General features: G+C 33.4%; 5 protein-coding genes across 11 annotated transcripts in view; 3 read left to right on the forward strand and 2 right to left on the reverse strand.

Annotated features, from left to right (window-relative positions):
- Nucleotides 1-2,050, forward strand: part of Bbg (PDZ domain-containing protein big bang) — a 39,536-nt gene extending 37,486 nt beyond the window's left edge. Inside the window, 2 exon segments of the mRNA XM_072900193.1 lie at nt 95-250; nt 516-2,050. Coding sequence (XP_072756294.1) covers nt 95-250; nt 516-685 — 326 coding nt within the window. The 3' untranslated portion in view covers nt 686-2,050.
- A 762-nt stretch (nt 2,051-2,812) lies between these two features.
- On the reverse strand, nt 2,813-5,063 carry Mrpl24 (mitochondrial ribosomal protein L24). The gene is made up of 5 exons (XM_072900207.1): nt 4,757-5,063; nt 4,416-4,601; nt 4,081-4,283; nt 3,794-3,980; nt 2,813-3,654 (listed from the first exon to the last, which is right to left on the reverse strand). The coding sequence occupies exons 1-5, from the start codon at nt 4,850-4,852 to the stop codon at nt 3,568-3,570; spliced, it is 759 nt and encodes a 252-aa protein (XP_072756308.1). The 5' UTR covers nt 4,853-5,063; the 3' UTR covers nt 2,813-3,567.
- A 308-nt stretch (nt 5,064-5,371) lies between these two features.
- On the forward strand, nt 5,372-6,432 carry LOC140669953 (m-AAA protease-interacting protein 1, mitochondrial). Its single transcript, XM_072900209.1, has 3 exons — nt 5,372-5,827; nt 5,903-6,092; nt 6,168-6,432. The coding sequence occupies exons 1-3, from the start codon at nt 5,489-5,491 to the stop codon at nt 6,371-6,373; spliced, it is 735 nt and encodes a 244-aa protein (XP_072756310.1). The 5' UTR covers nt 5,372-5,488; the 3' UTR covers nt 6,374-6,432.
- Nucleotides 6,433-6,531: 99 nt separating this feature from the next.
- LOC140669947 (mucosa-associated lymphoid tissue lymphoma translocation protein 1) lies at nt 6,532-10,120 on the reverse strand. The gene is made up of 11 exons (XM_072900196.1): nt 9,326-10,120; nt 9,084-9,247; nt 8,817-9,003; nt 8,491-8,758; nt 8,335-8,427; nt 7,961-8,186; nt 7,705-7,888; nt 7,359-7,573; nt 7,184-7,282; nt 6,819-7,087; nt 6,532-6,739 (listed from the first exon to the last, which is right to left on the reverse strand). The coding sequence occupies exons 1-11, from the start codon at nt 9,460-9,462 to the stop codon at nt 6,638-6,640; spliced, it is 1,944 nt and encodes a 647-aa protein (XP_072756297.1). The 5' UTR covers nt 9,463-10,120; the 3' UTR covers nt 6,532-6,637.
- Nucleotides 10,121-10,373: 253 nt separating this feature from the next.
- Nucleotides 10,374-14,369, forward strand: part of Crtc (CREB-regulated transcription coactivator) — a 31,696-nt gene continuing 27,700 nt past the window's right edge. For 6 of the 7 annotated variants that reach the window (XM_072900203.1, XM_072900197.1, XM_072900198.1 and 3 more), the window contains exons 1-2: nt 10,374-10,626; nt 12,655-12,903. In XM_072900203.1, the coding sequence (XP_072756304.1) occupies nt 10,513-10,626; nt 12,655-12,903 (363 nt within the window). In that variant the 5' untranslated portion in view covers nt 10,374-10,512. The remainder of the gene's footprint in view (nt 10,627-12,654; nt 12,904-14,369) is intronic. The other variant, XM_072900202.1, reaches the window with a different exon arrangement.

The following is a 14,369-nucleotide window of genomic DNA, read 5'->3' on the forward strand; positions in this document are numbered from 1 at the left end:
CAGGTGATTGCTATACTGAGAACAATTTTATCTCTTGAATCATTTTAATAATAATAATAGAATCGATATAAATAAAAGAATTTTTTCATGTTAGGGTTAGAGACGAATGGAAATGTGGAAGACACAGCGTGGGGACCACCGTCGACCGTGGCAGTCTACAAAGATGGAGCTGGTTTGGGATTTAGTCTGGAAGGCGGCAGAGATAGCCCCCTCGGGGATAGACCGCTGATTATCAAGAAAATATTCACTGGTAAATTTTGCGCAAATATTTTTTATACATTTGTATCATAATAATTGTAATAAGAGACAACGCCGATTATTGTAACGAGATAATAATGATTATTTTATTATTAATAATTCATAACTATTATTAACATTCATTCGACATAATAGAACCCCTTCTATTATTAATCTTCCTTGGAATCCCGAATAGATTAATTATTAATTAATTTTATTATTATTATTATTAAAGTGTTATAACATCCCCAATCTAGTTTCATTCTTTTTTATCGTAGGAGGTGCTGCTGAGAAGACAGGGGCATTAAAAGCCGGGGACCAATTGCTCGAAGTAAATGGTAACGATGTAACGCGAATGTCGAGGATAGAAGTGTGGTCTTTGATGAAGAAATTACACGACGGTGAAGTAAATCTCCTAGTCAGGCATCCTGCCACCAAATCCTCGTGAAGAGTAAGGAATCCCGATGCAAATGGGAATGCAGAAATGTGCCAATAAAAGCGACTGGGTAAATTTTCGATTGATACTAAATAACGGGGCATAAAAGGCTTAATAAAGCGTGATAATTTCTTGTTCGAGAGATTTTATATATGTATACAACCGCATTAATATTACGCGAGAAGTTATGTTATTGAGCTGGTAAATTTCAATAATATTACTTTTTAAACAAAATAAGAGATTATTATCATCGGTCTATAAAGAAAAAAATTGTTCGTGATATTTCTGAGACGTTTAAACTATTGGATATCTATTATATATTTGTTGCCCTAATACTGTTACATAATCATATATAATAAATTTATAATAGTTATTAATAATAAAAAAAAGAAAAAGTATTAAAATTACGGATTTGCTAATTTATTTTGTTTTTTTAATTAGATGTCTCGTGGATATTATTTTTAGCACAGATAGAATATTGTATGTAAATAGCATATTTTCTAAATGTTAAATGTAAATTTGCGGTATAATACAATGTAGTTGTGAGATGTATAATGATATATTTTCATAAAAATAAAATTTCTCGTAGAGAAAGAGGCTTAATGGATGCAAATTTCCAATTTCGATTGACAACATGCAAAAATGCAGTTTTGCATTTACAATAATTGCATCGATTAGACGTTGAATATAATTTATTGAATTTATAACATTTGTCATGTATAGTTGCGTTGGAGATTGCGTTGAAAAGCAACAATAGAGAGAGCGTATTGTTAATATAGTATACTTTGACAAAAAAAAAAAAAAAAAAAAAGAAAAAAAAAGAAAAAAAAACCAAGAATTTCTACATGATGCATGCCATATGCAAAATATATGAATGGTAATGTTAATGGAATGAAATAGATAGGTATTGTGTTGTCAATTAATCGTTTAGAGCAACGTCGATACGTACGATTCGTACGATATTAATTTCATAGTGCCGGCCGTGCAGTAATAGTTCGAATTAAGAGTTTGCGACAAGCAAATAATAACCGAGTAAGTAGTTAAAGTATGAGCCTGATTGTAGATCGCCTATTTCTTTAATGTCGATCTTAGCCGACCGTAGCCACCCCGATGCCTTACTATAGTGGTTCCTGTTGATTTACTTTAGAATATGAAACACGATAGAATATATCGTATAAAATGGCGATCAAAACTGATTCACCATTTACTAGCATCGAGTAATAATAATACAAGAGCTATATGTTTGGTTTAGTGTTTTTTAACTCTTAATGCAATAAGATCACACGTAATACGAGTAGATATTTATATGTTACAAAGGCATTTTTAACTATTTTTAATTGCCCTCTGTCGCAGCTATCAGTAATATAATAAATCAATTTTAAAAATTTAATAGAAATAGAAAAGAAATAGCTAATCATTGCTGGAATTTATAATCGATTCGTACGAATCATAATTTCTCGCAATTCTTCGGTATAATTTTCGTCGAAAAAAATAGTGTGAGAAAAAGCGTATGTCATAAGGGTCTAATAAAGCTAAATACTGATAGCGATGCGATATGCGTATTTACGCAGGGATATCTCGTCGTATACTATGTAAAGTACCGCTTTGTTCGTAATGTGTAGATCGATCAACGAAATTAGTTCTAACGAAGAGATGCGTGCGTTTATTAATCGTAGGTATAATAAAAATATAACAGGACGGAATGTAAAGTATTTATTTCGAAGGAGAGGAGATTCAAGATGCAGGAAGAAAGGGACGGTCGTTTGAAAAACGATTCATCGTGTCGCTTTATCTTTCCCAAACTTGATTCTCCGTCCTGTTGTATTTTTTTTGTTTTTTTAAGAATATAATAGGACAAAGTGTACTGATTTCGATAAGAAATTCGAAGCCTAAGCACTCGGAAAGGAACTCCACGACACTCGGCTTAAAAGCGCGTCACTCTTTCAAATTAACTGTAACCGCTATAGCGATCGCAGTCATAGACTGTACGATTGAGACGTGTGTATTAATATTCCCTATTTAAATATTAAATATATAAATTTATATTAATATAAATAAATATAGATATTAAAGCACACATGTGAATATTAGGTAAATCTTAATATTTTTTTCAGGGATTTGTGAAACAATACTTTGTCCTTTTATATTCTTATACACGCGCATTTATGACTATATATATAAATTTCTAACAATGTTGAATTTGACGTTTGATCAATCGTTAATTTAATTTCAATTACAATTGAAGTTATATATGCGCAAAGTTAAGGAGGAAAAGAGTGTGTCATATATATATATATATATATATATAAAATGGATATCGTTAATATAAAAGTATGTATTGGAATATTTAAACGTATGAGGAAGAATTGAGCGTTTTGCATTTATTAAAATTTGTGCTGTGATATGTGTGAATGGCATGATTTAGCGTCAAACAATTATTAATCGAAACACTAATTAATATTACATATTTTAATCCAATGTAAATTCGTTATATAAAATATTGAATTGTTCGCTTTTTATTGTTTAATGTTATATGAATATTTTTTTTCTTATTGCCTATAATATTTTTTTGTGTAAGAAATCGCAAACAACGATACTATAATGTAGTTCTTGTAGATATTGAATTTCTCTATATCATGTGAAAGAAATGTTTAAATTATTGAATACTTATATCACACATAAAAAATTTGTTTTATTCGAGTATAAAAATATTTCATAAAAACAATTTTTTCATTCAAAAAGATTGTAAGATGAGAATTTTCTTATGTCTTAGTTATATTAAAAGAATGACTATATGTGTTGGAACACCAATTCTTTCATTCACTTAATATATTTATTAAAGATTGTAATTGTAGAGAAATTTTAATAACAGGAAATTGTATATATAATAATAATTAATACCAATAACTGCTCTTCTGAATACGATCTTCTTTAATGTCCATTTCATCCATAATATCCATCTCGAAAGTCTTCAATGATGGCTACAAATATAAAAAAATGCATTGATTTTATATTATTTATATTATGTATTACAATATATATCTGTATGTAATTCATATTTAAAAATCAAATTAAAAAATTTTAAATTATTGCAGCATTTTTTAAATGCATGTTACATACTGTAAAGGTAATTCTTTCTACATCTGCTTTACTTGTATCTTTTGATTGTTCTTTGTACAATTTGGCAGCTTTATAATCTATTGTTTCTTCACTCGAGATAGGAATAGGAATTATTCTACCAGTTCTCGAAGATATGCGAACTTTCTGGCCATCTTCCAAGTATCGCCATTCTATTGTAGTTCCTTGCCTACAATGATTCAATTTATATTATGTTATAGAATGTTGTTATGAAATATTTTGTCCACAATTTCCTAAAACAACTTTTTTTTTGACTAAATCATACTTACATATCTGAAGGATCAACCAACTGTACTTGTGAAGTTACTAATAATGGTTGTTCCTGCTTTAGATATAAACCAGGGAAATTTTTGTTCTTCATAATGCATTGCAGCTTTGTATTGAGTCCTTCAACAATTACCCAATTTCTTTCTTGATAGATTTCTTTGACAATTCCTTGTTTTCCTTTATCATTCCCTGCTAAAACTTCTACCTACACAATTATAAAAAAAAATATAAATCTGATTGCATATGTAATGCCACAAGTCACATTGCAAAAATCTTAATTGATATAATTATTTTTACTTTATTAAAGTATCAAAGTTTTTCAAGTAAATTTACGCACCCTATCACCCCTGAAGAAACTCCAATCCTTGATAGGTTCGACGTGAATGAATTTATGTTTTTTACCAGGCATATTATCTTGATGAAAGTAATTAGTCCACGGTCGATGTATAGAAAAACGAAAATTTTTCCTTTCAATTGTGCGTGGCAAATAATTTGGCCTACCACGAGGTGTTCTCCAATAAACCTAAGTAGTTATTAATATAAAAGTTTATTAACAATATTAAAATATTGATGAAAAATAAAATGAGGCATGTATAAAGAAGGATAAATAGAATATTGTTGTATATTACAAACACAACACATGCGGCATCTTTTTTTAAATAATAAAATTGTACACACCTGTGCCATAGCTCGCTTTATATAACTATCTGGTAAATTGGAATATTTCTTTGACCATTCTCCCACGCGTCTCAATAAGGTAGATGTTAATCTCATATTTGATACTTTTTTTAATTATGTCTTAAAATAATTTTATTAAAACTATATTGCACGATATTTTTGTTTGTTATTTTTTTCTAAGTACCAGCAAAATTCTACAGTGTACAGTCTCTACTCGATTATGCCAAACATGCTTGTCATAGAATAAAAGGAGTTATGATGTGCAACTCGTGCAATAACAAATATTTCGGAAAATATTTGATGATTACACTTTTAGGGAGATTTGTCGAATATGTCGCGATTTAAAAAATTTTTAGAAATTTTTATAACTAATCGGTACATTTGACAAACTTTATTACCATAAAATTAACCTAAAGTTCATCCATATAAATATCTAATGCTAAAAGTTGCTAAAACGAACAAACTTGTGACCAAACATAATTTGGCGCCAATTATAAAAATCTTCGGGAACAATTGTTATATAATAAAATAAATTTTGCGAAAAATACACGTGTTAATTAAACATAAACAGCGTTTAATATCATTAATAGAGTAATACTTTGTAAGGAAATTTAAATTGAATTTGTACACACGTTTGTTATGAATAAGATACATTAATGCTACGTAGAAAATAGGTTAAATATCTCGCGCTCCGATTTTGATGTGTGATTTAGAGGACCTTTGCACACTCTTATGCAAGTTGCAATGTTAGCCTCGGCAATTAAAAAAGGCTTGCCGTGCAGTTTACGACGAATTAGTGCATGTGTTACTTATAGAAACAAACCGAGAACAAAGATATCACGATATTGCAATGAATCAAATTTACTGTCTACGTCGCTTCCAAATTTTGCTTTCTGTAGACCTTACAACACGGAATCGGACGTCTCGTTGCCTATGCTCGTGGACGGGGCACCTTCACACGTACCATCTATTTTAACACCACTGAAGCTTCTGTATTTATCAGTTTTTAAGATCACTCCACACATAGATAAAGAATTTGATGTGGCTGAGTTTATGAAAGGAGCCAAATACGTATGATTTTTCTGTCTGAGTGAAAAAATATTGTTTATACATTAATAAATATATGATTATTGTGTGCATTTTTAGGCAACAATAGTAATATCTAAGGCTTTATCAAATAAAGATTATGAATCCTTAGAAGGCCTTGTAACGCAAGATATGATAGAGATTTTAAGATTAAAAATCGAGACCCTTAGTCCTAATCAAAGGCAATTAATTGCAGTAGATGAGACTGATATAATATTTTATATTTTATCTGATATCGCAGTTACAGTAGGTAGGAACTAATCGGTATTTATTAAATTATATAATATTATATTCTTTCAGAAATGTATATATTTTTTTCTCACAGATGAGGAGCATTCCATTCAAATCACAACAAGTTGTCATTATATCCAAGGTCTTGCAGAGAAGAAAAGTAAAATTATGAGTGGAGTATTGGATTTTACTGCGATGACAAAACACATAGTATGTAATTACACATTCACCCGTAAGTATGTAAATAACATTGGAGGTCCATGGATTGCATCTTTTGTAAATCATTACACTATGTTATAGAGATAAAATGTCGTTTGACAAAATATATTGTTTGAAATAAAAATGATTGCTAATTGTTATTGATATTGAAAAATTATAATTTCTAGTCTCTCAATAATATTTTATATATTTTTTAAATAAAAAATCAAGGTAACATGTAAGATTATGTACACTATATCGTTATATAAAGAATTTATATAAATCAACATTTTACATATTCAATTAAATTTTAACATTTACACATGTATTGTGGATGTGCGTTTTTGTTTGTAGTAATTATATATATTAATTGATGCTTTTCAGTATCATTGGAATATGATTTTTAATGTGCAATTTTTCTGCATCAATGTGAGTTTCATTTTTTAAAATAGATACAACCAAAGGCCCCTGAAATGTGAAACATTTACAATATGAATACAAACACATCTGTCTCACATAAATGTTAAAATTTATATATACACTGTACCTCACATATTTGTGGATTATGTATCCAGCATTGTTTGAAATTCATGTCTTGAAACAAGTTATTCTGCTTTATACGTGTAAAGTTAAAAAACTTTACTTGTAAATCCTCTAAAACACACACTGAAACTTTGATTACATTTAAATAAGGCTCCATAAATAATGAGATTGTAACCGTAGCAGGAATACCAGTTTGCGGAAAGATTATTTCAAAAGATTTATTTGAAAAGGCTATTAAATTATTTAAATTATTCAGCATAGGCGATGGATTTCCTGCAATAATATCATGCAATAATATAACATACAATATATAAGAAATTAAAAATATTTGTTTTTTAAGAATGTATAGAATTTTATCTGTATAATTACTTTTGCATATTGCATCAGTAAGACGAAAGGGCTTAGTAATAGTTAATGCAAACATTGGAATTTGATTACGTTCTGTTCCCTTCAATTGTTTATCTATTGCTGCAAAAATTAATAACATTATTATTAGAAGAAATAAAGACTATATATGTCTATATATAAATTGTTTGCATCTTACATTTTCCTACTTCTTCAAATACTTTTGTGACTGGAATATTTTTATTGATATATTTGCTTAATTGCGTTGCGTATAATCCATACTTGCTATTTCTTCTTTCATAACTAGGACGATGACTAGACGTGGAGTATGCTTGGACTAAATTTCGAAGATTTTTCCTACTCTTGTATTCTTCAATTTTTGGTATTTCATTATGAATATCAGGATTACATTCTCTAGAAAATAATTTTTTTATATAATGTATTTTTGAACACCTAATTGTACTTAACTTATTTTGCTTTATCTTTAAATTTTTAACACACACACACACATATATATATATATATATATAACCAGAAATTATTACTTTGGTGGTACAGTTTGACACATGTCCAATATTATTACTAAAAGAGCAGGATCATTTTGCAATAACATAGCTAACAATTCACTCTCACAAATTGCATCTTTTCTTAAGTAAGATGCAGGTGCATCAACAGCAAGCATATAACTTTCCTGCATTTTAAAGCCATGTCCAGCATAGTAAAACAATCCTATATTTATACCAAATTTTAATAAGTACATTATAATATATATTTTGGTGGAGCATATCTGTAAAAACGTACCGTAAACTCCTTCTGTTAAAAATTGACTAAATATTTTTATAGCATTTCTCATCTCTTCATCTGATAAATTTACAAGACAGATTATTTTAAAACCTATCTCTTTCAATAGATTACCAATTTTTGCTGCATCATTTCTAGGTGTCTCTAAACATTTGTGATTTTCATAATTATCATTTGCAATGATTAAAGCTATCTTTGCAACTGCTTTTTCACGAGGAAGATCCATCTAGAAATATTAACAAATTTAAAATATATTATAATTTTTTATAATTTTATGTACGAAATTTTTTTGATTGATAGCATGTTTTGACGAGAATAATAATAGTTTAATATTTATATAAGATACAACGTAAAATAATAATAATAATCTTTACCATTATATGACTTCTTTGAGTAATCACTTCATTCACACCATTATTTATGTAACAGTAATACTTTCCTTCATACTTGGAATTAAATTGTTTTATCTGGAACAGTATTCTTTGTTATAAAAAAATACAATCTTCTAGTGTTAATATTATAGTACTTACATGTAATATATTTGATGTTTCTCCCTCTAGTCTTGTATTATCTCTGAACCATTGATAAGATGGTTCAGGATGACCATGCGCTACACATTTAATTATCAAATCCTCACCTTCTTTGATCTCTAAGAATGTCGGTGGTTGCTGCTGTATAACTACAGGTATACGAGTTATATTTACAAAAACTGATTTTGTTAGCAGTACAGAATTTACTGTCTTTCCATCTTTAGTTACTTGTGAAATTTTACAATTATATTCTCCAGCTTGATCACAGCTGTAAATAATATGTAATAATCTATTGTCACATACTTTTATTTGCATACTGCTTTTACCTATTTATAATGATATCAAGTTCATGACTCTGCTGTTCCTGTAACTCGATATTATTATGACACCACTGATAACTTGGAGGAGGTATGCCGATAGCTTTGCAAGAAAGACAAAGATGTTGACCAATGGATATTTCTAAGGAATCGCATTCTATACCATCAGATGGGTGTTTGACAATTATTGATGGCTCTAACAACAATATATTGAAAATTATATTACAAGTAAAAAATTTTATGAATTTTAAAGTGATTAAAAAAAAAATATATTACCTGGATGATGTAAAATTGACAAAACGCTATCAAGTTCACAGTCTCTAAGTAACGTACACAATATACCAACTGTACACATTTTTATATTTAGTTCAAACAGTAGATTGTCTGCTGGCGTTTTTGTCGTACTAATATTCTGTTCTAAGGACTGTAGCCATGAATTCCTACATGCGACAAATTTATAAGAAAATATGAAGAGTAGACATTCATTACAATCGTTTAACCAAATGTTTTCTCTTTACCATTGATATCCGAGTTGTTCGGCTACACAATACGCCAACACTTGCCAATTCGAATTCTTATTCAATTCATTGACTAATTCGTTGTATATTGCTGGTGGAATATGTTCCAAAGACATATTTTCGTCAATTTTCGCCATTCTTTCTTAAAGTAGCTTATAATGTAGTTTATTTTTTATTTTCGTCAAATAAAAAAAATCTCATTGATGTCCGATTTTCCTGGAGCTGTCAAATGAATATACTACTTGTTGCACAATACACATTCTTGATAAAAGGAGGAAAATAAGATTGGACATGTATACATATGTACATTATGTATTTTAAATTGCATTTATTTTTATCCCTCCAGGATTTAGACAATAATTAAAAAAATATTTTATTAAAGTTTACAAAATAAGATATTCATATTTGGGCATATATATATATATATTATTTTAAGCGTGTGTGGTGTATAAAACACTGATATATATTCACACACCTACACACGCACACACACACACACACACACACACATATATATATATATATACATATATATGTATATACAAAGTCACGTGCTTGATAAACAGAACGAGACGACAAGAATGACATGCGTCGACGCACATGTGCAGGAAAGAATCAACCAATCGTGCATTTATTATGGCATCCTTTATATCAAACACTCGATTGGTCGAATCCCTAATTTCCACTAAACCCGCAACCGCGATGCGAAATCAGCGACTAGGAAATTTAACGTCTCGAAAATTAAGTAGAAATCTCCATTGCGGATGCGGCCGCACGGTGGGGTACGATGACGACCAATCGGCCGGCGGAATCGCCCGCGCCTGCGCGATGCGCGTGGCGCGCTGCGCCACATGATCTTGCGTATCAGTGTTCGCCAGTGCCATCGAGAAGGCGCACGTAGTGATTTCCTCGCGTCACAGAGTGCGATTATCGTCCGTGTGAAATCCCGCGAGCGGTAGTGCGCGTCGCGGTACAACGAACGAGTGGAAGAAAAAAAAAAAAGAAAAAAAAGAAAAAAAACTGCGAGAGGGACGGAGCACCGACGAGGGTGGTGGTTCTCGGGTGCTGTTGCTTAGTGGGTAGCAGCAGCGGTGGTGGTGGCGGTGGTGGTGGTGGTGGTGGTGGTGGTGGTGGTGGGTGCTCCGGGTTCCGCGAGTGTCCGCGAAAAACTAGTGCCGCGAGCCATCATGGCGAACCCACGGAAATTCAGTGAAAAGATCGCGCTGCTGAACCAGAAGGAGGCCCAGGACTCGGCGGCGTTCGAGGCGATCATGAAGGAGGTTTCGGACGTCACGAGCAGAGTAAGGAAACACCAGTAGGTCTTTTGGCGCGCGCGAAAGGGTCGATGCCGTGTCGCGCACCGTGACCCGTCCGTGCACCTCCCTCGGCTCAGATGTTAGAACGTAAACAACGAGTGTGCCTCCCCCCCCCCTTTTCCTCCCGCGCGGCTCCCCTCCTCCCCTATCTACGCCGTACTCTGCGTATATCCGTTCTTTCTCTAAATCTATTCTATCTCTTTTCTCGTTTTACCGCGCGTTGTCGCTTGTCGCATCGTTTCTTTTTCTGCGTGTATACGCGAGCGTGTGCGTGTGTTAACCGGGTTGAGCGAGCGAGCGAGTCGTGCGCGTGTCTCTGCTGCTGTGCGTGTACGTGTGCGTGTATATGTGTGGGTGCCTATGTATATGCGACTGCTGCTGCAAGTGCACCGCGCGCGCGGTCACGTATCGGCATGCGTGTGCATCGCTCGCGATGCATATATATTCGCTCCGATATGTATGTATGTATGTGTGTGTGTGTGTGTGTATGTATGTATGTATGTATGTATGTCGCATAAACTTTGGTCGCGCGAAGCGCTTCTCGCGAGCGAGACGCACGCGACGATGCCGACGCGCACCTGCGAAACTGCATCCGTGACGGATAGGTCGCGGAGTGCCGCGAGCTTATCGCGGTATTCACGATGCGCGATTAAACGCGACGAATCAATCTTGCCTGATATCCCGCGCGCTAATCAATGTGCCACTTGAAATTCATACATTTTAACATGCGCGAACAATCGATCGTTCGTGCTACATTCTACTCGGCTAACGAGAGAGAGAAAGAGAGAGAGAGAGAGAGAGAGAGAGAGAACTCGCTGTCCGAATATATTTTCTGTCATTATTTTATTTCGATAATTTTTTTTTTTTCCTTCCCTGCCCGTTGAAACGCGATATCGGAGAGTATCCTTTTCTGCATTCGATGAAGAAAACAAACAATGGAAACAAAATATTTTCCTCGGATACAATATGACGTTCGATTAGAGTGCGTTCGATACGTTTCGTTGCGCATGTAAACATTCCGCTCTCTTTCTCTCTCCCTCTTTCTCTCGCTAGCGCCGGCGGCCCTCGAAGTATTTTCAATGAGCGTCGACGAGGTTGGGTCGATGTATTTAGCGTCCTCGAGTGTACCTCCGAGCGCGCGGTTAAAATGGGGCACCGGGGAACGTTCTCGCCAAAAAGATAAAAACGTCGCGCGGAATTATTTGATATGAGATCTCTGAGTGTTCTTGAGGAAAAATCTGCTTGAATGAAAACGAAATTGGATTTCCGTGGATTTTACATGCAGAAATTTTCCAATATTTGAATACGCTCTACATGTACATGAATGTCGAAATTCAATTGAATTTAGAATAAAAAAATGTGTATAAATTTAACACTGGATATTTAATTGTCATATTTTTCACTTGTCATTTAAACTAGCATCTGTCATGTCTCATTTCTATATCAATTTATGTGTAATAAAAAAATTCCATCAGATTTTGCAATCCATGTTTACAGCAAGACTGCTGTTTACGTGCTGTTACATTTCGTTCGAATTTGTTCACTCAGAGAACACCGACTAGAGTACCGTTTGCATCGGCAATCGGAGAATGGAATTCGTTACGTAGATAAGAACCTGTTTATCGGAGCGTGGTCCATAGGAGGGTCGATTACTACGCCGTGAAAACCTAGTCTTGACGAGGAAAAACCTAAACAAAACTGAGAATCACAGTTTAAACGCTCGAAATTTTAATCACGACGTCGATAATATCTAATGTCAAAATTTTCACAAGAGTACTCCATAAGAATATTATCATAATATATTCCGCGAAAGACAAGAAATCCTTGAAATCTTTCGAGTTCCGTGAAATCACATTCAAGGAAAAAGAGAGAGAGAGAGAGAGAGAGAGAGAAACCGGTTTCATTCGTCGCGAAAACAAATCCGTAAATATTAAAGGGCTCGCTTACGAGATTACTACGTTTGTCAACGGTTGTCAATGGTTGTCAATGGTTGTCAATTGACGGACTGCACAGGTGGCCTCGGCGAGCAGCTCGGTGGGTGCTAGTCCCACGGGATCCGGCGTACCGGAAACCCCGCTGTCCGTCAAGAGTGCCGGCGCCAGTCCACCGCAGTCGAGCGGCAAGCATCTGCATATTAACCTGGGGAATCAATTCAGGGCGGGCGGCTCGCTGCCGAATGTTAACAACAATGTCAATTGCGGCAACGACGCGAAAGAGCACTCCTCGCCGCATCCCGGCGCGATCCATTCGATCGACCTTAAGGTCTGTACCGCTTGATCCTCGAACGAAGCTACCCTTGTTGTTGTTCTTGTTGTTCGGCTTATTATTCTCCCGAACGTTTTATTTTATTACTCCCCCCCACCCCCCGCCACGGAGAAAAATTCTTCCGAATCGCGGTCTCGCCGATCTCCCGCTCTTCGGTCACATATCCGGTTTACAGATTTATTCGAATTTTAAATAATTAAAGAGATGCCAGAGCAAAACTTTTTATCCTCTCCTGTTAATTTTGTGTTTTATGATATAAACTTGGAGTAACATAAATGTCAAATAAAATTGCCAAAGTTTTAAATTGATTTGTATAAAAATACAACAAAGTCCAATCTCAATTCATTACAAGTCATTTCAGTCATGAACATAATGTTTTTTTTTTTTTTTTTTTATTATCTCTGGAAAAATTTTCTCTCGAATGAGTAAAATTGATCTCTGTTATTCTGCGGAAACTCTCGCCGGTAGTACATATTATTTCAAAGTAATAACTTTATGTTTGTTTCGCGATGAAACAATTTTCTGCCGCATCATTTTGAAAGCTTTTCCCGGCTTCTTTCACGATGGTACGAGATATGCGAAAAAGACTTTTCTCCGTGTTTTCAAGATCGTCCTTGCATCGCAGACATTTTACTTGCTTTGTCTGGCACCAGGTTCCAGTATGATTGCAAAATCCACTTTATATTTTGCGAGTAGAAACTTTAGATCGAGACTGGTGTCGATCGTGGCAATTTTCTTTTTGTAGCAATCTTCTTAATTTCCTTTTCTTTTTTTTTTTTTTTTTTTTTTTTTGCAATGTCTTTGCACAATAATGCAATTGCATGGCACGTAATAGCACGAATTACGAATGTTTCGGATTACACTAGACATCATAGCTGTAGTCGGTTATTCTACGTAAGCAATAATTAAATTAAGATCCGCATTAGTGGTTAAAATAGTGAACGTAGAATATAAAAAGTTTATAAAGTGAATGGTATAAGTAATGCATACATTCTAAATGTAAACATCATTGTCGATCGTATTATGCTAAAAAGAATTAATAAAGATTGAGATCTCACACATCTATCGAATCCTCTAATCTTTGTGTAACGCGTGTCTACGTTGCATATTGAATTACCAGCGAAAAGTTTTTTTTTTTTTTTTTATTAAAATGATGCAGAAAATACCTTTATATAAAAGTATAACCGAACTCATTAATGATTTTAATTCGTGCATAATTTAAAATATCTTTCCCGAGAGAGTAGTAGCGTAGATAAAGTCACGAAATCGCGATGATCCTACATTAGAAATTTCGAAAAGTTTTGATGAATGTAAATGACAGTCAAATTTTAAGCAGCCCTCGATAACTTATAATGGATTTATTAGCAAACTAATTAAAAATTTGTATCATAAAAATACCTACTCTTTTGTTTTATAAAAATAATATTGTGCGTGTGTGCATATGTGTGTGTGTGTGTGTGTGT

The sequence above is a fragment of the Anoplolepis gracilipes genome, chromosome 10 (assembly GCF_047496725.1).
Source record: "Anoplolepis gracilipes chromosome 10, ASM4749672v1, whole genome shotgun sequence".
NCBI lineage: Eukaryota > Metazoa > Arthropoda > Insecta > Hymenoptera > Formicidae > Anoplolepis > Anoplolepis gracilipes.